The 24,819-nt window shown below is 35.4% G+C and overlaps 1 protein-coding gene across 1 annotated transcript; it reads left to right on the forward strand.

The window, feature by feature from the left end:
- The first annotated feature begins 1,317 nt into the window (after positions 1 to 1,317).
- LOC131848719 (uncharacterized) lies at positions 1,318 to 22,558 on the forward strand. The gene is made up of 5 exons (XM_059198656.1): positions 1,318 to 1,392; positions 9,118 to 9,342; positions 18,819 to 18,959; positions 20,100 to 20,159; positions 22,281 to 22,558. The coding sequence occupies exons 1-5, from the start codon at positions 1,327 to 1,329 to the stop codon at positions 22,482 to 22,484; spliced, it is 696 nt and encodes a 231-aa protein (XP_059054639.1). The 5' UTR covers positions 1,318 to 1,326; the 3' UTR covers positions 22,485 to 22,558.
- Positions 22,559 to 24,819: the final 2,261 nt, after the last annotated feature.

Here is a 24,819-nt window from a genome sequence, read left to right on the forward strand (position 1 = left end):
TAACGTAATTCACTAATTGTATTCACCATATCCTGTTATTATATCTTTGGCTCTGATCTGTTTAAATGTTTTAATATGTATTGTTTTTAAATAACCAATTTAATTATAACTTTAATATTAAAGATTACATATCTGTTATTAGCTTTACTAATTATGTAATACCACAGATCTAGACACGCGGCAGCGTGTCAAGCCGAGTTTCAATAACATAATATTAACAGTAATTTTTATATATATATAATAGTAATATTGTCTATAAATTGTATACAGCCTACCTAAAAATAAATAAATAAATAAATGAAATAATTTAAGCGAATAAATTTCTTTCGACTACATACTGTTTAGTAAATGTATTTGTGTTGTGAATGAGGTTGGTAGAGTTGTCAGATATTTTTTCGGTCGGCTACGGATGCTACGTTTACATTTATTAGCCGCTTCCCCAGCCACTCGCGCTGCCTGAAATACTGCCGGTCGACACCTGAGCGAGAGGGCTGAATGTAAAAACACGCTGCCACTCGCGCTATCCTTTGACTCGCGCACGAAATGTCTCGACAATCGAGGGAGCGTCGGGCAGCGCGAGTGGCAGCGCCAATGGCATGGGAAGTGTTTCCCCTCGGGTTTACACTCTCGCGCTGCTCACTTCCCAATCATTGAAGAGTTCAATTAGTTGAATCATTGAAAATGAAATTATTGAAATTAATTGACAATTGAATAGAGTTTTTATATATTTTTCTGAGGAGCGAGTCCGTTTTAACATATTTTTATTGGTTTCAACATATATATAAACATCAATACAATTATAATCGTAATTAAAAACGGTCAAAAACTCGCTTTTTATTAAATTAGGGATACGTACGTTGCGCGAGAGTATTTTTGTCCAGCATAGATCGATTTAATAATAACAAAACGGAGCACGATTCGAAAACGGAACAGAGTCAGTCCCGTATTTTTATTGATTTTAACATATTTATAAAAATCTATACAATTATAATCGTAATTAAAAACGGTTATCGACTCGCTTTTTATTAAATTAGGGATATGAACTTTGCGTGCGTGAGTATTTTTGTTTAGCCTAATTTGTCTCTCTAATAATAAAAAACGCTTTTTCTTATTGCCTCTGTAATAATAAAAAACGGAGCACGATTTCAAATACGGGACAGAGTCAGTCCCGCCAAGCCTGAAATACGGGACGTCCCGGGAAATACGGGACATCTGGCAACGCTACTGGTAGCGTACACGTTTTATGGGTACATCTTTCTAGTACATGGCAACTCTGCATATAGCGAGTTTAGTTGTTAAACAGAGCAGTCCCGCAGTCCGTCAGGCATGTTCGGTCGTAACACAGTTACTGTGCTTTGGTGTTTTGTTCTCGCCGGCGTCTCTATAGCGCAGGTGAGTGGAAATTTTAATTTATTTTCACCTTTTTTTTTACTTATTTTCACTTAAAGAAAAAGTTTAAACTCATTTCAGAAATATAGTTTATCTTCAACTTTTTATGATTAATCTACTTATGTACATCTTAGTCTTAATCCTGATTCTAATCTATACATATAAATAAAATTGGAGTGTCTGTTTGTAATATTGAAATAACCGTTATTTACTACATGCATATGAATATGAATATGATATATACACGAAAATGTTTTTTTACAATTTTTGTCTATCTGTCTGTTTTGACTTTTATTGGCAGGTAGCTGTTGTGATAAGGAGTAACTTAAGCTACTTTTATTTTAGAAAAATAAAGTTGAAATCCGTACGAATTCGCGTGTACAGCTAGTCTATACATATAAATAAAATTGTAGTGTCTGTTTGTAATATTGAAATAACCGTTTTTTACTACCTGCATATGAATATAAATACGGTACATACACCAAAATAACATTTTTTACAATTTTTGTCTGTCTGTATATTTGTCTGTTTGATTCGGCTAATCTCTGAAATGGCTGGACCGATTTTGACGGGACTTATTTTGGCAGGTAGCTGATGTAATAAGGAATAACTTTGACTACTTTTATTATAGAAAAATAAAGTTAAATTCCGGACGAATTCGCGGGTACCTACAGCTAGTAATATAATAAACGCGAAAGTATGGATGTTTGTTACGCTTTCACGCAAAAACTACTGAATGGATTTTGATGAAACTTAACAGTAATATAGCTTATGCATCAGAATAACACATACGCATTTTTTATTGAAATTTAAAGGATGAAACCGCGGGCACAGCTAATTACGATGTATTTCCACCCTTGTTACTTATTTTCACTTATACAAAAATGTATCAATCCACTTCTGAATTAGAGTTTATCTTCAACATGTTATCTCTATGTTAGTCTTCCTATGTATATATTTCACAATATTTAATGACTAATTGAATTTCATTAACATAGCTAATATCTTATGTCACATTCTTTGGTATATCTGTAAGTGTGGTGAGTACCTTATCTTAAATAAATAAATAAATAAATATCATAACTAGCAAACCGCCCCGGCATCACACAGGTCTAATAATAAGTTTTCTATGTATATTACGTACGTATTTAAAAAATCTATGTATATATATATCAGTTGTCTAGTACCCATAACACAAGCTCTGCTTACCTTGGGGCCATGGCGCTGTGTCAATGATTCAGGATTATTTATTTACTGTTCCCGCGACTCCGACTCCGATCAACAGAACCGGAGATTACCCCGAACAAACAAATATACAAACTGTAGTTTTTTTTGATTACTCTAATGCTGTTGGCCGCGGCTGGCCTTTACAGCTTCACCGGACTATAGGGGGCGAGTGCAGATGGCACTCCAAACCAAGGAAGGACTTATGGAGCGGCTGAAGGCCAACTCCCGCCTGATGGATACGACTGTAGTCTGAGGGCACAGCTAGAGATTCAAACCTTCAATGCAAAATATTTGTATTCATGAGTATGTTTGTTTGTATTGATGTGGACGTTTTCTATGTATAATATGTATTATTTTAATTTATTCTCACAATATGATTGCACTAAGAATGAGTGTGTAGCGATTTCTATGTTGATTATCGTATGCCTCTTACTTGTTATTGTGTAATTATTTATATAAAATAATAACATCTATTCAAAAGAGCAACACACAAGTTTCTTGTGATGAATCTGTTCCGAAAGAGTGGTAGAATCAAAATATGACTATTCAAAAGTGCTTGTAATGAGTTTATTTGAATGAAGATTATTTCTATTTCTATTTCTACATGTTTACTTTTTTAATATTATCGAAGTTATGTAGATTTCAGATGAAATAATAATCCTTATCACTATCGGCCTTGATTTTCCGGTATACCAAGTGCTAACTAAACAAAACTATTTACTTATTACTCTTATCTATACATATAAATAAAATTGGAATGTCTGTTTATAATAACATGGTTCATTCCTAGCAATGGTTATTAGTCCACATTACTTATAAATCTCCTTCTCCCCAATAAATATATATATATTTTTTTTGTATATGATAATGAAATGATGCACCCGCCTGTGCTAACGGTTTACACTGGCGGGGCACCAGTGGAGGATGATAAGATGAGCATGAGGTCAGGTCAGTTAGCCCATCATGACAAATTCACCAAGAATTTATGACGATAGTTTCCAGGGGGAACCGCGTGGAGGTCAACCTGACATGGTTCATTCCTAGCAATGGTTATTAATCCACATTACTTATAAATCTCCTTTTCCCCAATAAATATATGTAGGAGTCATCAGATGCGTCACAATTACAAGTCGTAAAGTCAAGCGTCAAGGTCAACCATATCGCCCCTCGATTACCCCCGGGCTAATATTGTACAGGGGTTGGTGGGACTCTATCTTGTTATTAACACTGTTATTTAGATATAAAACTACTCGTTAATATAATAAATAATCTATAGATATAAATAAAATTGGAGTGTCTGTTGAAAAAAACAACGGATTTCTAATTGGTACATATAAATAAAATTGGAGTGCCTGTTTGTAATATTGAAATAACCTTTTTTTACTACATTCATATGAATATAAATACGGTACATACACCAAAATAATATTTTTTACAATTTTTGTCTGTCTGTCTGTTTGTTCCGGCTAATCTCTGAAATGGCTGGACCCATTTTGACGGGACTTTTTTTGGCAGGTAGCTGATGTAATAAGGAGTAACTTAGGCTACTTTTATTTAAAAAAATAAAGTTAAACAAATTTTGTCTGTCTATCTGTTTGTTTGTTCCGGCTAATCTCTGAAATGGCTGGACCGATTTTGACGGGACTTTTTTTGGCAGGTAGCTGATGTAATAAGGAGTAACTTAGGCTACTCTTATTTCAAAAATAAACTTAAGTTCCACTCGGATGAAATCGCGGATACAGCTAGCTGATGTAATAAGGATTAACTTAGGCTACTCTTATTTAAAAAATAAACTTAAGTTCCACGCGGATGAAATCCCGGGTACAGCTAGTCTACATATATGCAAAGAACAATACAAAAACTTATGTAATTAATTATCATATATTACGATATACGATAGTAACTATATCATAACACAAAGCTATACTTTGTTTTATGGAAGGACTGTATTAAGGCTGGTTAAAAATGAGACACGTTCCTAGGTGAGGTAAAATAAGTGTAATCAGCTCACTAGCAAAAATATAAGGACAATGAATATGGTATAAGAAATTCATTCATTCATTCATAATTTAAGAGCTACGCTCTTGTCGGTGGAGCTCTTCCACTTTCCGCGATCTTCCATCATGCTCTTTAATTCTTGATACGACACGACTCCCAAATGGAACACAAAAATTCAAGTATATATAAAAAATATAAAAACCATCAAAAAGGTTGCTATCGGCAACACTTTCTATTATGACATAGTTACTATCTACTATAACGATAGATGATTTATTAATACATGGGACGCAGGTTCTTATCTCAACATAAATAATAAAAATATCTCTTAAAAAAAGCCACAGTGCTAAATACCTGTCACATAATTAAAAAATTCTTGATTTCCTGAATATGATTCACACAGTACAAGCTCTCCCACACTTGGCTAAGACCCGTATGGGTGAGTATTTTTTAAATTATTTTTTAGTGGCTGAGTATTATCTTCTTTTAAATTTCTAAAAAAAGATAAAAATAATAATAATATCTCAGGACAATTCCCAAGCTAAGCAGAGCTTGTGTTATAGGTACTCGACAACTGACATAAATGCATAGATTTATTTTTGTAAATACATATAATATATAATATACATAGAAAACATCCTGATCGATACAAATAATCATACTCATGAATGCAAATGTACCGTGCCGTTTGTACCGTGCGAGGAATCGAACTCGTGACCATCGGAAGTAAGGCGTTCTGCTAAACACTAGCGCCGACCCCAAATAAATGGGATAAGGAAGAAGCAGATGCTGTTGAAAAAGGGCGAGAAAATGCAATGAGGACTCCCATGGAAACATTAAATATCCACTGCAAAGGAAGTGCGGCCGTTAAACCGTTTCATAATTATTTTAAGTTCATGACATTACGATGCCGTAAACCTTGTTTTTATACACGATGACGTATTATAGTTTAAAATAACTAGGTCCCATAACTTCAAGGCTAAATATCTAGATTTCAAATGCAATCCACGTGGCGTCTTTTGATTCTTGTTCGCGTATAAGTTTACGACACATTTCTCATCTCGTCTAGTAACAAAATTTTATGAGCAATAATATAGTATTTGTTTGTACAACAAGAAATGGATCCACAAAATGCATAAACATGTTTCAATGATTTTTGTGGAATCCCACGATATTGCCATTCAAGGGATTCCACGAAAATGCAATTTCCTGGTGTTTCAACGGTGATTAGTAGAGTAATCACTTACCATGAGGTGAGCCGCATGCTTGTTTGTCCCCTGTGTTATAATCTATACATATAAATAAAATTGGAGTTTCTATTTGTAATATTGAAATAACCGTTTTTATTACATTCATACGAATAATACGGTACATATACCAAAAAAAACACTTTTTACAATTTTTGTCGGTCTGTTTGTTCCGGCTAATCTCTGAAATGGCTGGACCGATTTTGACGGGATTTTTTTGGCAGGTAGCTGATGTAATAAAGTAACTTAGGTTAGTTTTATTTTAGAAAATTAATATAAAGTCGCGGGAACAGCTAGTAATAAATAAAAAACAACATTTTAAAACTAATTAAACACGGTTTAGCAAAAATGGGTCTGCAACGAGTACGTGATACCTCTGGTGTATCAGGCGTCGAAAGGCTACGGTATCCGTTTACCATAAGCGAACAGACAGTGGCCATGACCTCATTAGAAGATGAAGAAGGAATAAAAATAATGAAAAAATGTTTTTGACTACTTAATTGTATAGTATCTTTAATATAATATTTAATTAACAACAAAGATTAGGCATGCGACAATCAACATAGAATACAAAAAAAAAACCGCTACGCACTTAATCTCTGTTCAATCAGACAACATTGTCAGCACTATGAATTTTAAGTTAGATATTTTCTACAAAAACATTATTATCATTTATAAATTCTTCAATATTATAATAAGCTTTTTTACAAAGAAAATATTTTATAACACATTTGAATTTTTTTCTGGCAAATTGACTACAGACTCTGGGAGTTTGAAGTTAAGTTCATTTTATATAATAAGTTTCATTTTATTTGCATAAATTGAAGATCTTATTTTTTATTTACTACAAATTAGATACACATGTTTCAAACCTGAAATTTACATAACTCTCGGCAATGACTCAAGTGAGAGATTCTAAGCGGCCTTGCAGACTATACTAGTAGACGCAGTAAACCCAGTTATTGCACTAACGTTACTATTAAGACGTCACAAAGGAAACATTAAACGTCTTCCGAACTACATAATTTTAATTTTTTTACTATCCGTATACTATTTTTCATATAACTGGAAACTCTGATTACGTGCTGTAGTCTCTAGATTATTAGGGTAACCTATTTTTTAACGTGTGGAAAAATTACAAGGGCTGTCATGCCGGAGGGATGGCGAGGTGGTGTGTTGCCAACCATACTTTAAAATAATGTACCCTACTTTATTTTTGGTAATTATACTTTACACTTTTACATAAAGTATGCAAAAATACTTTATTTTCAACCTTTACTGTGATACGTAAAACAAAATACTCATTATGGGTATTTAACGATTTATAATTGCTGTACGAAATGTTAGATGTCAATTGTGAGTTGTGACATTTGACACATCTCTAGAGTTAAAAGCACACAAGAATACGTTTTTAATGCAAAAAAGAGATGTTTGAAAAATACTTGTTTTTCCTAATAATTTAATTTTTTCATATTCAAACCAATTTATACGTTTGTCAACCCTATTTGTGGGATATGTACCCATTAAAAAACCACACGGTGTACCTGCAAGCACCTTTGCTGGAGTCAGGTTTCGCATTCTACCCACATTCCAACGGCGATGGCTAACCTTGTAGGTGTTATAGTGTCGCATATTTTTTTTTTTTATTCAGGCTATTAGTGGCCCATATGATAAATACCTTACAGACTAACATATATATGAATGATATAATCAATAGAAAAGTAAATATAAATTGTCTCTATGGTCACGGCACTGATGACGACAGTCTGCCACGGTAGCGCCGATACACCACACCCTACGGTCAGTAGTCCTCCTTCATGAAGGTGGTTAGCATGTTGGTGAGAACTCGGGCCACAACATGAAACTCGCATTATGACTCGATTCCAGCTGCGTCACCTTCAGTCATGTTACTCCTGGTCCATACGTAGTCGACAATGTCCTGCTCCTTGGTGGCGTAGTGTAAGCGGGACAGGTATATTGCCGTGGTCGTTGTAGCATCACTATATCTACATATTACCTCATCTAATAAAAAATACTCTAATGCTGTAGGCCGCTGCTGGCCTTTACAGCTTCACCGGACGTTAGGAGGCGAGTGCAGATGGCACTCCAAACCCGCGGAAGGACTTATGGAGCGACTGAAGGCCAACTCCCGCCTGACGGATACGACTTTAGTCTGAGGGCACCACTAGGGGTTCGAACCTCGGCGCAGGCCGTCGTAACATCGATCCCCGTTGAATTGGACGGAGGATGGATCGGAGGGGACGAGAACTAGAACATAGCGTGCTTACCCAGAATAAATATATTAATCATAGACTTGAAAAATCCGGGGTTGTATTCCTCCGGAGTCACGTAAGCGAATGACGATGCGACTTAATATCTCATTAATACAGTGGACCCGCGGTAATCCGGCCCCTGTCTAATCCGGCCCCCCTTGTAATCCGACATTGTCTATTATTTGTTATTGAATATTATTTTGACAATATACCTCAGAGTGCATATACATACATACATATATAACATGGAATCTTATCACTGGATCTGTAATTTGTCGGATTACAAGATACTCTTTTGTAAAAAATTCCGGACTATAAGCAGAGGACCCTTAAGCAGCACTCTATAATCCAACAAATACGATGGTCCGACACTGCCCTGCAAAACGTTTGTCGGATAACCGGGGGTCCACTGTATATGTATATAATATAAAGAATCATTATTGGATCTATAATTTGTCGGATTACAAGGTACTCTTTTGTAAAAAAATTCGGACTATAAGGGGTCTTAGGCAGTACTCTATAATCGGACAAATTCGATAGTCCGACACTGTCCTGCAAAATGATTGTCGGACTACCGGGGGTCCACTGTATTATAAACGCGAAAGTTTGTAAGTATGGATGTTTGTTACTCTTTCACGTAAAAACTACTGAACGGATTACGATGAAACTTTACACTAATATAGTATATATATCAGGATAACGTATGGGCTATAAATTTCACGGGGGTAAAACCGAGGGCACAGCTAGTAATATTATAAACGCGAAAATTTATGAGTATGGAAAGTTTGTGAGTATAATATAACTAGTTGTGCCCACTGTTTGTTTCTCTTTCACGCATCAACTACTGAACGGATTTTGATAAAACTTTACAGTAATATAGCTTATGCATCAGAATAACATATAGGCTAAATTTTTATTGGAATTTAAAGGGCGAAACCGCGGGCACAGCTAGTATTAAATAAAGGACCTTTCTAATTTCACAGAACTCAGCATGGATAGACATAGTACCAAATCCTGCACCCAAGATCGATGCAGAGAACCACTCCACCAGGATAATCGAGGATATACGAGTCACTCGTGATGATGTGCAGGTATTACATAATGATTACGCGACTGAGAATGCAGTGCGCCTGGCAGACTTCCTTTCTGAGATGAGTGGCTTCGTTGACGAGAAGATGAAGGGATTAGAGAAGGAAGTGGACCAAGCTGTAAGTATTCAATCTAATATCATTACATAGTATAATATAGGTTAGTATTAACATAGGTTTTCTGGATGGTTATAAAGACAGAGGAAGGCCTAAAAAGAGATGGATGGACTGTGTGAAAGATGATATGGTAAGAAAGGGAGTAAATAACGAGATGACTATGAACAGGGATGAATGGAAGAGAAAAACATATTACGCCGACCACTAATAAATGGGATAAGGAAGAAGCAGATGATGATTAACATAGGTTTTCTAATATATATAAATAAATAAAACAAAGTCGATGTCGCTGTCTGTCCGTCCCCATGTATGCTTAAATCTTTAAAACTACGGAACGGATTTTGAATCGGTTCTTTTTAATAGATAGTGTGATTCAAAAGAAAGGTTTATATGTATAATACATGTGCACCCGTGCGAAACCGGGGTGGGTTAGCTAGTCTAATGTATAAAATTCTCGTGTCGCAGATTTCGAATTTATACTCCTCCGAAACGTCTTAATAGATTTCATGAAATTTTATATGTATACACAGTAGGTCTGATTTTTATACCCCTAAGTGTTTAAGGATGGCTCACACCAACAAGATTTTTTTATTTTTTTCGATAATTTTTTTTTATTAAAATATATATACAGCCTTAAATTTTCACCCTTCTACCACCAACCCCTATTTTTTATTAGTCATTTTAATTTATAAGGTAAAGCAACATTTGCGGGGTCGGCTAATAATTTATAAATTATTCAATTAGAAATTGAGATGAGTATTAATGTTTAGATTATAATTTCATTTAATTTATGTATATACAGTAATATTATAATTAATAAGTATATAAATATATATATACGAATGTATGTGTAAATTTTTATAACGTAAAGCACAAAAACATATTAAGTAACAAAAAACTACACACAGTACCATGTTTTGACACACGCATGCATGTATACTTTTTTTTATTGTTAAAATCTATGCTCAAATTGAGATAGATTAATATTGTTTATAGTCTATGTATTATGGGTACTAGACAACTGTATTTAGTAGTAGTCAAGCATATTACAGACTCTTATGATATCTCAAATCTACCGTCAGTTCGGAGCGCTTTCGAGCTAAGAAAAACTGACGACAAACTGAGCTCTTATTGTTTTCAAATGAATTGGACATGATTACAAAAATAAAGATTTTATTTTTAAATTTTATTGAATTCCATTGACTATACGCATTCAAACATACAAATGCGTTAGATTTATTATAATAAGTACAGTTATCGGAACAAATAGTTTTGCAATAGATTCCCTGGACTACACGTTGAACGAACAAGATGGATGTTTAGTAAAAGCATTGAACCAAATCTGGGCCAGCAGATGCATTCCTACATCAAAACATTTGATATCTATTATGCAGGAACGGAGCATTAGTCACGAATAATCCTACCTCTATCTAGAAGGACTGTTGATAAAATAGTTTCAAGTTTCAATAAAAAAAATCTATGTCGCTTTTCCTGTAGTACGATGGACTCTCATACTTTAGATCCATGAAACGCTGAGAAATTTTTAGAATTTAATATGATATTTTTCGTTTGTTAAAATAGAATAGAAAATTATTTATATTAATAATCTAAAAATTAAATACTTTTGAATAATAATACATATTTTTTTAAATCTACCGCTCATTTGAAAAGCTGTCATTACAAGCAGAACGAGCAAGAATCTTGCGTGTTGCTCTTAGCACAGATAACATAATATTACATATTTTTTTAAATCTACCGCTCATTTGAAAAGCTGTCATTACAAGCAGAACGAGCAAGAATCTTGCGTGTTGCTCTTAGCACAGATAACATAATATTACATACTCTTAGTGTAGAACGAGCTAGAGACTAGCGTGTTACTCTTAGTATAGAACGAACAACACACTTGCATGTTGCTCGTAGTGTAGAATGAGCTAGACATCCGTGTTACTCTTAGTGTAGAACGAGCAAGAGATTAGCGTGTTGCTCTTAGTGTAGAACGAGCAAGAGATTTGCGTCTTAGTGCAGAACGAACAACACACTTGCATGTTGCTCGTAGTGTAGAACGAGCAACACACTTGCATGTTGCTCGCAGTGTAGAACGAGCAAGAAACTTACATGTTGCTCTTAGTGTAGAACGAGCAAGAGACTTGCGTGTTGCTCTTAGTAAATAACGAGCTAGAGACTTGCGTGTTGCTCGTAGAGTCGAGCGAATTATCTATCTCGGTGGAACTGTGAAGAATAATTTTCACGTTAGTTATCCCCTACGTAAATTAACTCCCACGCAACATTTACCCTGACTTCTATTGGTAACTTTCATGGTTATAAATGAGATAGGTGAGATTGAGGTAATGCGGACGATCTAAAAAATCTCTTTATCTATCACGGTGGAACTGAGAAGAATAATTTTCACGATAGGTATCCCCTACGTGAATTAACTCAACATTTACCTTGACTTCTATCGGTAGCGTTCACGGTTATAAATAAACACATCACTGCACCACAATCAATGCAGATGTATGCCAACGCACGTATTGTTTCTATGAATTAGCTTATCACAGATCATAGACTTGGCACACGAGACTCTACATCTCATTTAAAGAGGACAGGGTGTAATGAGGGATGCTATTTAGCACTGTTGTGCCTTTTGATTTTAGAGAATTAATTAATGAGGTAAGGGGCAGACCTCTCAACTAGCATAGACACACGTTTTTTTTGTATATGATAATCGAATGGTGCACCCATCTGCGCTAGCGGTTTACTTTTTTATTTATTTAATTTAAGCTACATAGCCCATATTATAAATACCTTATAGACTAACATACATAAGAAATAATAATAAAATTCAAATTTAAATTGACTCTATGGTCATGGCATTGACGACGACAATCTGCCACGGTAAACCCGATACACCACCCCCTTCGGTCAGTAGTCCTTCTTCATGAAGGTGGGTAGCATGTTGGTGGGGATCCGGGCCACGAACTTTTTTGGAGTTTGCATTGTGACTCGATTCCAGCTGCGTCACCCTTATTGCCAGGTTACTCTTGGTCTGTATGTAGTCGACAATGTTTTGCTCCTTTTATGTTATCGGGTTTTATGTCTGATTTGTGCTGGCGAGGCACCAGTGGAGGATGATAATATAAATCATGGTCAAGTCAGTTAGCCCATCGAGATAAATTCATCGGAAATTCATAACAATGTTTTCCACGGGGCACCGCGTGTCAACCTGACATAATTCATTGAGACAGACTTATTAAGAGTAGAAACTGTGACAACTTTAAGTTATTACAGCCGTTAAGCAGACTGATTTGTAAGCACCTCTCTTTGAAGGGCTGAGAAATTGTGATGTGATCTCTAATTACGGCACTGAAATTGTTAGATATGGAAGCATAACAACTTTAACAACAGAATGACCAAAGGAATCACCTTCTAGCAATGGTATTTGCGCACCGGTACGATATTGAAACCTTCAGGAAAATAGCTTATACCTTCTTAAAAGGCCGGCATCGCACTTGCAACGAACCTGGTGTTACGGGTGCTCGCCCATGACCACCCGCAACAGCAAACGGTAATCATTCACCATCAGGTGAACCGCAAACTCGTTTGTCTCCTATGATATAAAAAGAGAATGACGTTCGTCGTTTGGCAGGTTGTTTACCATTGTATCTGTATAAATGTAAAATATATTATCTTTTTCTGTTGGTGCTGTATTTCCTTTTTCTTCTATATGTTTGTCTAGGATATATTTTATTGATTGATAAGTTTAGAGTAAACGATGCTTTTTTAATAGCCAGTTGTAAAATAAACGAACTGTGTAACACTTCTTGTCATTAGTTGTAGTTCATTCATTAATAATTTCAAGCACACGTATATCCACGTATGATCGTATGTCATATGCAGTTTAATGAAGCCAGATGGCTGCATAACTAGGACAGTTCGTCGTCCCACGTCACAAATGACCTTCCGTAATATTCTCCACATTATAAATGAAAGAACAAACGCAAATCATTGGCGTTTCACGAAATCAGTAGGGTTGGCACTACTTTAGACAGCGTCTCAACTAAATGCAACTGGAGCCGCTTCCACAATTGAGTAGGGCGAAATAGATCGCTCTAACAACGAGATGGGTGTATCTTTTTTTAGTGCGTCCTCTCCCTTTCCTTACTTCAATGTCTCAGAATTACGATTATAAATTCTTATACACATATTTTTCGTAAACTGTGTCATTGTATAGGTTTTAGCTAGTACCTATCTATTAGATATTCTGGTATTTCTAGGATATAGAATATTGTTCTAAACTTTCTTATATATATATATATTTACTAGCTACCCACCCCGGCTTTGCACGGGTGTAGGCACATGTATTATACACATAAACCTTCCTCTTGAATCTATCTATCTAATAAAGAAAACCGCTTCAAAATCCGTTGCGTAGTTTTAAAGATTTAAGCATACATAGGGATAGACAGCGACAGCGACTTTGTTTTATACTATGCAATGATTTAATGTTTTAGTAACTGCTTCAACCCTGGCTGTAGATAATTATCTAGTAAGGTATGCATGTGCATAACAATGATGCAAGGTCTTTTCTTTCTTACAAAAGTTTAATGTCAGCTTTTATTGCGCACTTTACATTCTAATAATATCTACAAACGGTAGCATTTGGCACATGATTACTTATTTACAAGCCCATATAATTATTATTATTATTATTATTAAAATAAATGCAGTCGTCTTGTCCGTCGCCTTTATGGCGATGGATGAGAGGCGACTGAGAGAGAGAGATGAGAGACGGCTGCATGCAACTGAAATGCGAATGTTGAGGTGGATGTGTGGTGTGACAAGTATGGATAATATAAAGAATGAAGGCGCCGGTGTCGGAGAAGTTGAAGAGTAATCGTCTGTCGTGGTATGGGCATGTAATGCGTAGGAATGAAGATCAGATCCTAAAGAAGGTGTTACATATTAATGTGGATGATGATAAGGGCAGAGGAAGGCCGAAAAAGAGATGGATGGACTGTGTGAAAGATGATATGGTAAGAAAGAAAGTAAATAACGAGATGACTGCGAACAGGGATGAATGGAAGAGAAAAACATATTACGACGACCACAAATAAATGGGATAAGGAAGAAGCAGATGATTATTATTATTATTAACACATTATGAGCGGGGCAGGTAAATAAAAAAATATCTTTCTTCGCGCGATATTTTAAGTATTTTATTTTGTAAACCGAGCGACGCAAAGAAAAAAACCAATTGTGTGAAAATCATATGAATAAAAGAAGAGTATGTTCGATAAAACAGAGAATTCATGAATAAATAGCTGATGATAAATTTGATGAATAAATGGAATTACACACCAAAGAGATGTTTGAGATCAAAGAGGTTCGACGACAAAACAATTTGTTTCATATGATTATTTCTATCGGTCTGGGTGTTTTCTATAATTAAAAAAATCTAATTATTTATATACAGCCAAACTTGCTTAGCGACTTAATAACTAGATGGCGAACTGTGTGGGATGAATGGATATTATTATTAATCTAAATATATATAACTCAAAGGTGACTGACTGACATAGTAATCTATCAACGCAAAGCCCAAACCACTGGACGGATTGGGCTGAAATTTGGCATGCAGGTAGATGTTATGACGTAGGCATCCGCTAAGAAAGGATTTTGATTAATTCTACCCCCAAGAGGATAAAATAAGGGATGAAACTTTGTCAATTTTAAACCGATCGGGCTGAGACTTTGCATGCATAAAGCTACTATGACGTAGACATCCCCTAAGAAAGAATTTTGATAAATTCTACCCCTAAAGAGATAAAATAGGGGAATAAAGTTTGTATAAACCTTCTTAGATTTTCGACTGATTGAACTGAAATTAAAGATTGGAGCTACTATGATGAAGACGTTCGCTTAAATAGGATTTTTATAAAAATAAGGGATGATACAGGATGTAAGTGTATTAGTTTGAACATATCAGTACCTAATGCAACGAATAAATTAAGATGAACAAAATATTTTTTAATTCTTTAGGCAATTTTTATTATACAAAAATAAAGTTAAATTCCACGCGGACGAAGTCGCGGGAACAGATAGTATACTATGTTTAAAAATATATGCACTGTGCAATGATTCTTTCCTAAAATAATTTGTATCCAAAACTGATATCTTTGAATTCGTTATCATTTTTCTTAATTTAGATATATTTGCACAAGATAATTTCTTTGTACACCGCTTTGTGATAACAGGAAATATAATGATATGACATTCCATTGAAATAATTCAAACATTCAACATGACGAATATGATGAGCATGAAGTCAGGTCAGAGAGGCTGATCAATACACCAGGGACTAACAACGATATATTTGTATATGATAATGGAATGGTGCACCCGCCTGCGCTAACGGATTACGCTGGCAGGGAATGGAATATGATAATATGAACTTGAGGTCCGGTCAGTTAGCTCATTGTAATAAATTCCAGGTATTTCACACGATGATTTCCAGGGAAAACCGAGTGGAGGTCAACCGAGATAAGGTTATAGAGTTGCTGAGCACAATCGACGAAATGCAGCCTATAGAATAGAATAAGAATAGAAAATCATTTATTCAAATTAACCAACATAGAAGCACTTTGGAATAGTCACCACATTTTTTTTTCAATCTACCGCTCATTCGGAAAGCTGTCTCATCATAAGAAGAATGAGCAAGAATTGCTTGCGTGTTGCTCTTTTAAATAATTTTGTTGTTACATTACATTTTTAAGTTGAAGTGTGTGAATACAAACTACCAACTAGCACTAATTCAGTTAAATACTCAAATAAAGAAAATATTAAATATACAACCAATTGGTTGAGAATTAATAAGAGTAAATCTGAAAATATAGAACACGGATAGACAAGACTACGTTGGTGACTAAGACTTTGAGGCCTCTAGTGTGTCGTCCTCGAAGAGTAGACGACTCTTCTTTTTTTATAGCACAGGGGACAAATGAGCATGCGGCTCAGCTGATGGTAAGTGATTACCGCCGCCCATCAGCACCCGCAACACCAGAGGCATTGTAAGTGCGTTGTCGGATTTTTAAAAAGGAATAAGCTATTTTCTTGAAGGTTTCAATATCGTATCGGTTCGGAAATATCATTGCTGGAAGGTGATTCCACAATGTGGTTGTGCGTGGCAAAAAGTTTCTAAAAAACCGCACTGTGGAGGGCCGCCAATCGTCCAGATGATCAGGATGGTATTTTGGTTTCTGGCGGGTGGTACAGTGGTGAAACTCAGCAGTTGGTATTAATCCGAATAATTCCTCAGAACACTCCCAGTGATATATGTGGTGATGCACAGAGATGTAATATTTCGCCGCAGAGCCAATGGGTCGAGTCTGTCACAAAGACGTTGATTACCAATGATTCTGGGTGATCAGTTCTGAATGCGGTTAAATGGAAGGTAGATCTGTCGATAACAACAAGTTGGTACTGAGCGGATCCACCCGGAGAAAAAGCCATATCTATCTAAATATATATAACTCAAAGGTGACTGACGTAGTGATCTATCAACGCACAGCCCAAACCACTGGACGGATCGGGCTGAAGTTTGGCATGCAGGTAGATGTTATGACGTAGGCATCCGCTAAGAAAGGATTTTGATTAATTCTACCCCCAAAGGGATAAAATAGAGGATGAATGTTTATATGAAACGTTGTCAATTTTAAACCGATCAGGCTGAGACTTTGCATGCATAAAGCTACTATGACGTAGACATCCTCTAAGAAAGGATTTTGATAAATTCCACCACTAAGGGGATAAATTAACGCGGGCAAAAGCTAGTATTAAAATAAACGAACACATAATTTCAATTAGATTTTAAACATATTTAATACCCGCGCGTCAATCATTACGCTACAAAATGAACCTTGACAATGAGTTTATTTACAAATGTGCGGCCGTAAAACAAGCGAATGACTCGCTTAAACCCGCACTGAATGATCGACATAAAATTTTAACAGACCTATTGAAAGATTTATTGTATTGCATTTGAGAATTGTCGTTGTTACATTTGAGATGGTGTTCTGTGATGTTGGTTTGGAATTGATTTACGATCTGTATTTTGGTATCTAATCAATCAAATCAAATCAAGATATCTTTATTCATGTAGGTCTATTACAGACTCTTATGATATGTTAAATCTACATACTATAAATTCGGAATGATTTTGAGATGAGAAGAACTGACAAGAAACTCAGCTCGTATTCATTTCAAATATTGTTTACAATAATAAATCCCCCGTCCAATTCAAACGGGGATCGATATTACTACGGCCTGAGCCGAGGTTCGAACCCCTAGCGGTGCACTCAGACTGAAGTCATATCCGTCAGGCGGGAGTTGGCTTTCAGCCGCTCCATAAGTCCTTCCGCGGGTTTGGAGTGCCATCTGCACTCGCACCCTATCGGCCGGTGATAGTTGCGACCAGCTGCGGCCAACAGCATTCGCGGTGTCTGAAATCAAAACTAAAGAAAAACCGTGCAGCCTTAGTGCAAGTCGTGTAAACTCAGTCAGCATCCTGTTCTGTGGCCCAGTGATCTAGATGAGATCATCTGTCACCGTGCCATTGGTTGCAACGCATTCCATCGGTGACCTTAAAAAGATTTTAATTTCGCCCACGACGCTATGATTACAGCGACGCACTGTCTATACAAACAGTTATTTTCAGTGCGCCGGTGTTTTTAACTGTTATGTTGATTTGGTAGGTTAGGTTAGTACATCTGACGACTTACTTTTACGGTTTACTTCCGATGGTTGCAGGTTCGATTACTCGAACGGTACAAACATTTGTATTCATGAGTATGATTATTTGTATTGGTCTGGGTGTTTTCTATGAAAAAGAAAAAAAATATATTTCTTTAAAAATTAATTGGGTTACAATAACAGTGTTGGAATGACCTAGTAATCATAGCATTGACAGTGTCAGGTACATCCCAGGGCATTTTCTATGTATATTATTTATGTATTTACAAAACATAAATATCTATGCATGTGTATCAGTTGTCTAGTAATAACAAAGATGCTTAGCTAGAGATAGATAATGTTTTTAGGATTTTGTTATTATTTACACAGCGCCATCTGTTAAATATATGAAAGATTTGGTAGAGATAATAATAATAATAATCATGGACAATTTACACAGCGCCATCTAAAACCATGATATTAATACAAGTCTAAAACTACACAATATATATATATATATATATATATATATATATATATATATATATAGAAAACACTCAGACCGATACAAACAATCGTATTCATAATAATGTAATGTACACATAATGTCTGTACGAGGAATCGAACCCGCGGCCATCGGAAGTAAGGCCTGCTAAACCGCTATACCACCGAGGCCGTGGTATACATGATGATGATTAGGATGACGGTGTTGATTATGGTGATTATGATGATTATGGTGATGATGTTCACAGCCTGACGGATGTCGCGACAGCCTGGAGAAGAATCTCAACAATGTGGAGTACAACGCCCGCAGGCTCGCTCTCTTTAACGCTGAAAATCATCACAAATTCCTGCTAGGCCACCTGATAGTTCTCCGCATGCATTTGATCAAGGTAACAACCCGATGATTAGATAATTATTTCATTTACATCCTGAGCAAACTCTATCTATCTATATTAATATTCATCATCATCTGCTTCTTCCTTATCCCATTTATTTGTGGTCGGCGTAATATGTTTTTCTCTTCCATTCATCCCTGTTCGCAGTCATCGCGTTATTTCCTTTCTTACCATATCATCTTTCACACAGTCCATCCATCTCTTTTTCGGTCTTCCTCTGCCCTTATAACCATCCACATTCATATGTAACACCTTCCTTAAAATATTATCCTCATTCCTACGCATTACATGTCCATACCATGATAGACGATTACTCTTCAACCTCTCCGACACCAGTGCCACTTTCATACTTCCTCTAATGTATTCATTCTTTATCTTATCCATTCTTGTCACACCACACATCCACCTCAACATTCGCATTTCAGTTGCATGCAGTCGTCTTTCATCCGTCACCTTTCTATATGAATCTATATCAATATAATAGAGTGGTAAAGTTTGTAATGTTTGTTTGTTCAGTGTAATCTCCGGTTTTGCTGATCCTGATTATATAAATTCTTTCATGTTTGAAAGGCATATTATCCCCGAGTGCTATAGGCTATATAACATCACGCTACGACTAATAGGAGTAGAGCAGCAATGAAGCAATGAAACATAAAATATTAATTTGGAGTGCTTCCGCTAAATGCGCTGCTTAAACGGTTAAAGTTACGCAAAAAATATGTACGACAGAATTGTTCTCCTTTAAAAGTTCTAAAAATAAGTCCTCGACAACATATGTCTATCTTTTCAGGTTAACTCAATATAATCTTTTTTATGGTAATTAAATTTCTTCTTAAATAATGCATTATTTGCGAAGGTATTTTTATAAACATTATATAAATCTTTATCCAAATAAATACGTTATTTTTATAAGTATTTAATTTTGACAAATTTTTTCTTCACATTATTTGATTTCAACTTTATCTCGGGAAAGCAAAAGCCCCCAGATCCGAAACTTAAATCGATTCTACTAATTATGAAGCATATCCCAAAACCAATAATTTCACTGTAGACTAATATGCAAAATACGGACTAAATTATATGGGCATTTTGGCGTCATCTCTTTTATAAATTTTAACATTTTATTAATTTCAGAGTGAAGAGTTAATTACGAGATACGAAAATATTGCCAGCAAGTGCGGCATATTATGCGAGGTGAGTGATATTTTTTTATATAAATTGGTTTTTTTATTACAAAATTCGAGAGTATTTATCTGTAATGTGCCTGCAGTGGTACCACAGATCTAAAACTGTTTTAAATTTGGCGCTGTCATTATTTATACGTATAATTAGTAAATCGAGGGATCTTACCACGTTTTATTCTTATTGAGTTCCCGATATTTCGGCAGTGTTTCAACCGCCATGATCACGGGTAAACCGAAGAGCAGCGGGTAGATGGTAAGTAATTTTTTTATGGGCAGACATGTTCGTCTAAATAGATTCTCTTCAGGTGTCTTCGTTTGAGTTTGAATAGTAAGTAAGAATCCCGTGATATACTAATTACAAGCATAGACCTAGCCTTGAGTAGCAATTTAGAATTAATAATATTATCTAATATAAAATATCTCAGGACAAGCGATATCTAGTCTCAAGCTAAGCAGACTTTTGTTATGAGTACTAGACAACTGATAGCAACTAAATATTATTTCTTAATACATACATGATACAGTTACATGATAGAAAACACCCAGATCAATACATACAACCATACTGATGAGTATATGTTTTCATCGTGCGAAGGATCGAACCCGCGACGATCATACGTAAGCCGGTGTTCTAAACCACCGAGGCCGCCAATTTAGTCTTAAATTTTACATGAACCACCGATACATCACCCCCTTCAGCCAGTAGTCCTCCTTCATGAAAGTGGACAGCATGTTGGTGGGGACCCGGGCCACAAGCCTTGAAACCCGCGTTGTGATTCGATTCCAGCTGCATCATGCTCGATATCAGGTTCCTTGTGGTCCGTATGTAGTCGACAATGTCCTGTACCTTAGTGTCGTAGTGTAGGCGGGACAGGTACATTGCCGTGGTCGGTGTAGCAGCACGCAACAGGAAGTTGGGTCCAGTGGATGCAGTTCCACAATGGTTCCTTGATCCTCTTTATGTGCCTCTCCTTGTATACCATGACGAAGCCATCATCGTCACAATATTGTTGTACAAATAAAAATTAAATTACGTTTGTTAGTTTGGCTAAAACTAGAGAACGGCTGGACCGTTTTGGATAGTTTTGGATTTTAAATATTTGTAGAACTCTAAGAAAGGTTTAAGTAATGAGAAAATATGAAGAAATTGCGTGGTAAATAGTTAAAACAACAACTCTATATTCCCATACCAATTGTTCGTATCTGTCAAACAGGGTGCGTTCAGAAATTAATGCGTAACTAAACTTCGAAAAACCTTTGACATATTATTTAATTCTGAGGCGGAACGGAGTTTGCGGGTTCAGCTTTATAAATGTAAATTATGGTATTAGAGATAATGACCTAAGTCTAATGAAAACTTATCTAGAGGATAGGGTGCAAACTGTAGATATTGATGGTGTAAAGTCTAAGGGAACTAATATAAAAATGGGCGTTCCTCAAGGTTCAATATTAGGCCCATTTCTCTTTTTAATTTATATAAATGACCTTCCCTACATGGTAGAGAAAGTTGCAGATATAGTGTTATTTGCGGATGATACTTCGTTAGTGTTTAAAATTGGTCGCCAATGTAATAAATTAGACGATGTAAATTATGCTATCTCTGCTATATTAAATTGGTTCACATGTAATAATCTATTATTGAACTCCAACAAAACTAAGTGTATTAAATTCACGCTTCCTAATGTAAGACGTTCAAAATTAGCCAGTAGACTTAGTTCTGCTGCTTATGCAATTAGAAGGATAAGGCAATTAACAAACGTGGCGACGGCAAAACTTGTATATTTTAGTTATTTCCATAGCATTATGTCATATGGCATACTGCTGTGGGGTAAAGCTGCCGATGTAAATACTATATTTGTTTTGTTTTTATATTTGAGTTAAATAAATTAGTGCTGGTTGGTAGTTTGTATTCACACGTTTCGACTTGTAAATGTGAACTTACAAGGATTGTTTAAAAGAGCAACACACAAGTTTCTTGTTTATTCTTCTTGTGATGAGACAGTTTTCCGAATAAGCGGTAGATTTAAAAAAATGTTGACTATTCAAAAGTGCTTAAATTAAGTTTATTTGAATAAATGATGTTCTATTCTATTCTAAATGTTCATTTAAAGACTTAAGATTTCCTCACCAGAATTCACAAAACGTGAAGCGCTGGCGACGTAACGCCGTCGACGAGCTGGACCGTGCCAAAATGGACCTGAAGCATTCCAGGAGATGTTACCGTGACATCGTCACCCACGCCCGCCGAAGACTTCACCACATCAGGAAGCAGGCCGACAACAAGGCGGAGACAGTAATCAACGACTTCAGAAAATGCTCACGTAACTTCAAATGATCTGAGATTGTTATACATGAACTAAGTTAATGTGCTTCCATTTTATAGTCATATTTTATTATAAGACAACGAAATCCTGGCCATTATTGATATTATATATCAAATATTCTATTTATTGTTCTAAATAATAAATATTTATTATTTATATATTATCGTGTTAGGTGTTATTTTGCGGATGTCCATTTCATTACTTAATTAATTTATTTTGTTTATTTCCGCTACCATTAGAATAGACTCTGATATAGCTTGGAAGCGTAGTGTTGTCTGATCTCCGACCAACTGCGACTTAGTGTTGCCGAACAGTATTCCAAACTTTAATGGCTGATGATACCTCGTTCAGAGGCGAAATACCTACACACGAGTAGCGAAATAGGTGTAGATCCAATAACGATCGGATATTGATCACCAATAGATCGAAACGCTTCCTGTCAGGTGTTTATTATTTCATTGGAGCCCATAATATACGAGCCAAATTCAACACCATACTCATTGTACTCTACATTGTACGTACTCTATTTATACCGGAAGACATTCTTCGTGTTGGGAGAAAATTATGGCATATACGTTAATGTACAGCAGAGGCACTAAAAGTAGTCAAACTATAATTAAAATGAATGCTTAGCCATGGACTGACCAAGTCAAAGCAGCGGTAGGTGGTCCACTCCACGAGTGTACCGGAATGGCAGCCAGGAGGGAGAAATGGCAAGTTGTTGTAAAACGGATGACATCTGCTCAGTCCACTATATAATGATCACGACCGTACTGTCAAGAGTTTGAATAAGAGAAGAACCGATATGTTTTTTTCCTGAACATACGGTAATTAGTTCCACTGATCAATGTGATGAGTGGAACTTATTTTGCGGTCTGCTTACGAGGTGTAGTTCTTTTGTTATTGACTCCGTAAAGATATACAGGAAATTTCATATTTTGTTATTTATTAAAAAAAAATTTTGCCTAAAATTTCCTATCAAGAGCAAATTTTAGAACCGTTTAAATTAGATATAGACAGTCGTATATCAGCAGACAGTGCTGTAATATGCCTTTTCTCAGCAAACACGATTTTTTTTATAATACCTAACAATTACATCATATCGGTTTTTGCCATTTGCAGTATGGGGCCCAGAAGTTAAATTAATTTTGACATGTATTTCAGCGGCTTATCGAAGTTACTACTGACCCGAGAGCTGGTAGCTACTTTGCCCTAAGGTTAAGTATGGCCATTAAAAGAGGCAACGCTGCCAGTATCTTGGGTACGCTGCCTCGATGTGCCACGTTGTATTACAATGACTGTTGTTTTTTTTTTGTAAATAGATGTAATTGTTTGTAACAACAATTACATACTTATTACATACTAGCTGTGCCCGCGGTTTCAGTCGGATGTAATTTATAGTCTAAAGAATGTACTTCCCATAGATCTGACCCGTTCATTTATATATTTTTTTATTTTGTTTATACAATGTGTTATTCTAATGTATAAGCTGTAAAGTTTCATATCGTAATACTGTAGTTTTTGCATAACAAATAAATTTTTGAGTAACAAATATCCACCCATCTACCCAAACATACTCACCATCTTTCGCGTTTATAATATAACTAACATACGACATTTTAAAATTGATGGAAAATAATGGTATAAGCCTCACGCCTAATATATACGTACATTTATAAATAATATAATATTTGTCTCCTCATGGTGAATAAAATTATCTGGAATCATTTTAAGGGTTTAAATGAGGTAATATATTATATAAAAAAACGACATTTTGGTGTAAAAATTTTTCGATTAGCGTAAAATAAAGTACTTTTTTGTAATTATATTAGATATGTAAGTGAAGGCCGATTAATTGTGCATATTCATTACTATATAACATTTTATATATGCTTGCATACATGTAGTTTGTTAATGTTCTTATTAGTTAGAAATTTTGTTGAAAAACAAATTTTTAAATTAACCCATTACTTCCCAAGCATCGATGTAATAGGATTAAGGTCTTAATACATTAAAAAAAAGTTATAATATATATTAAAATGCCGTAAATATGTATCACTACCAAAAAACATATTTTAATAGAAAAATATTTTAAAATACAATTTTCATTAGTAGCTATAGTGTAAATACATGGTTTGTTGAATATAAAAATTAAATGTAGTGTGGAAAGGAATGGGTTAATAAAATTAGTAAAAATTTTTAAATTAATAAATTTTTATGCATAAATTCTACATTTTTATGTTACGCCTATCTCGACTAGTTCCTAACTTTGTAAATTTTTTATAAGCCATGTCAATCTGGAAAAATGTGCCTTTCTAGTGAATAAATTTCAAAAACGATGCCGTA

Source organism: Achroia grisella, unplaced genomic scaffold (assembly GCF_030625045.1).
Source record: "Achroia grisella isolate CSIRO2021 unplaced genomic scaffold, CSIRO_AGI_Agris_v1 utg567, whole genome shotgun sequence".
Taxonomy (NCBI): Eukaryota; Metazoa; Arthropoda; class Insecta; order Lepidoptera; family Pyralidae; genus Achroia; species Achroia grisella.

Bases quoted from the DNA above. Each gene is read 5' to 3' on its own strand.
- LOC131848719 (XM_059198656.1), top strand. From the start codon at position 1,327: ATGTTCGGTCGTAACACAGTTACTGTGCTTTGGTGTTTTGTTCTCGCC. The intron at 9,343-18,818 runs GTAAGTATTCAA...TGATGTTCACAG, and splicing joins AGAAGGAAGTGGACCAAGCT to CCTGACGGATGTCGCGACAG. The intron at 18,960-20,099 runs GTAACAACCCGA...TATTAATTTCAG, and splicing joins TCCGCATGCATTTGATCAAG to AGTGAAGAGTTAATTACGAG.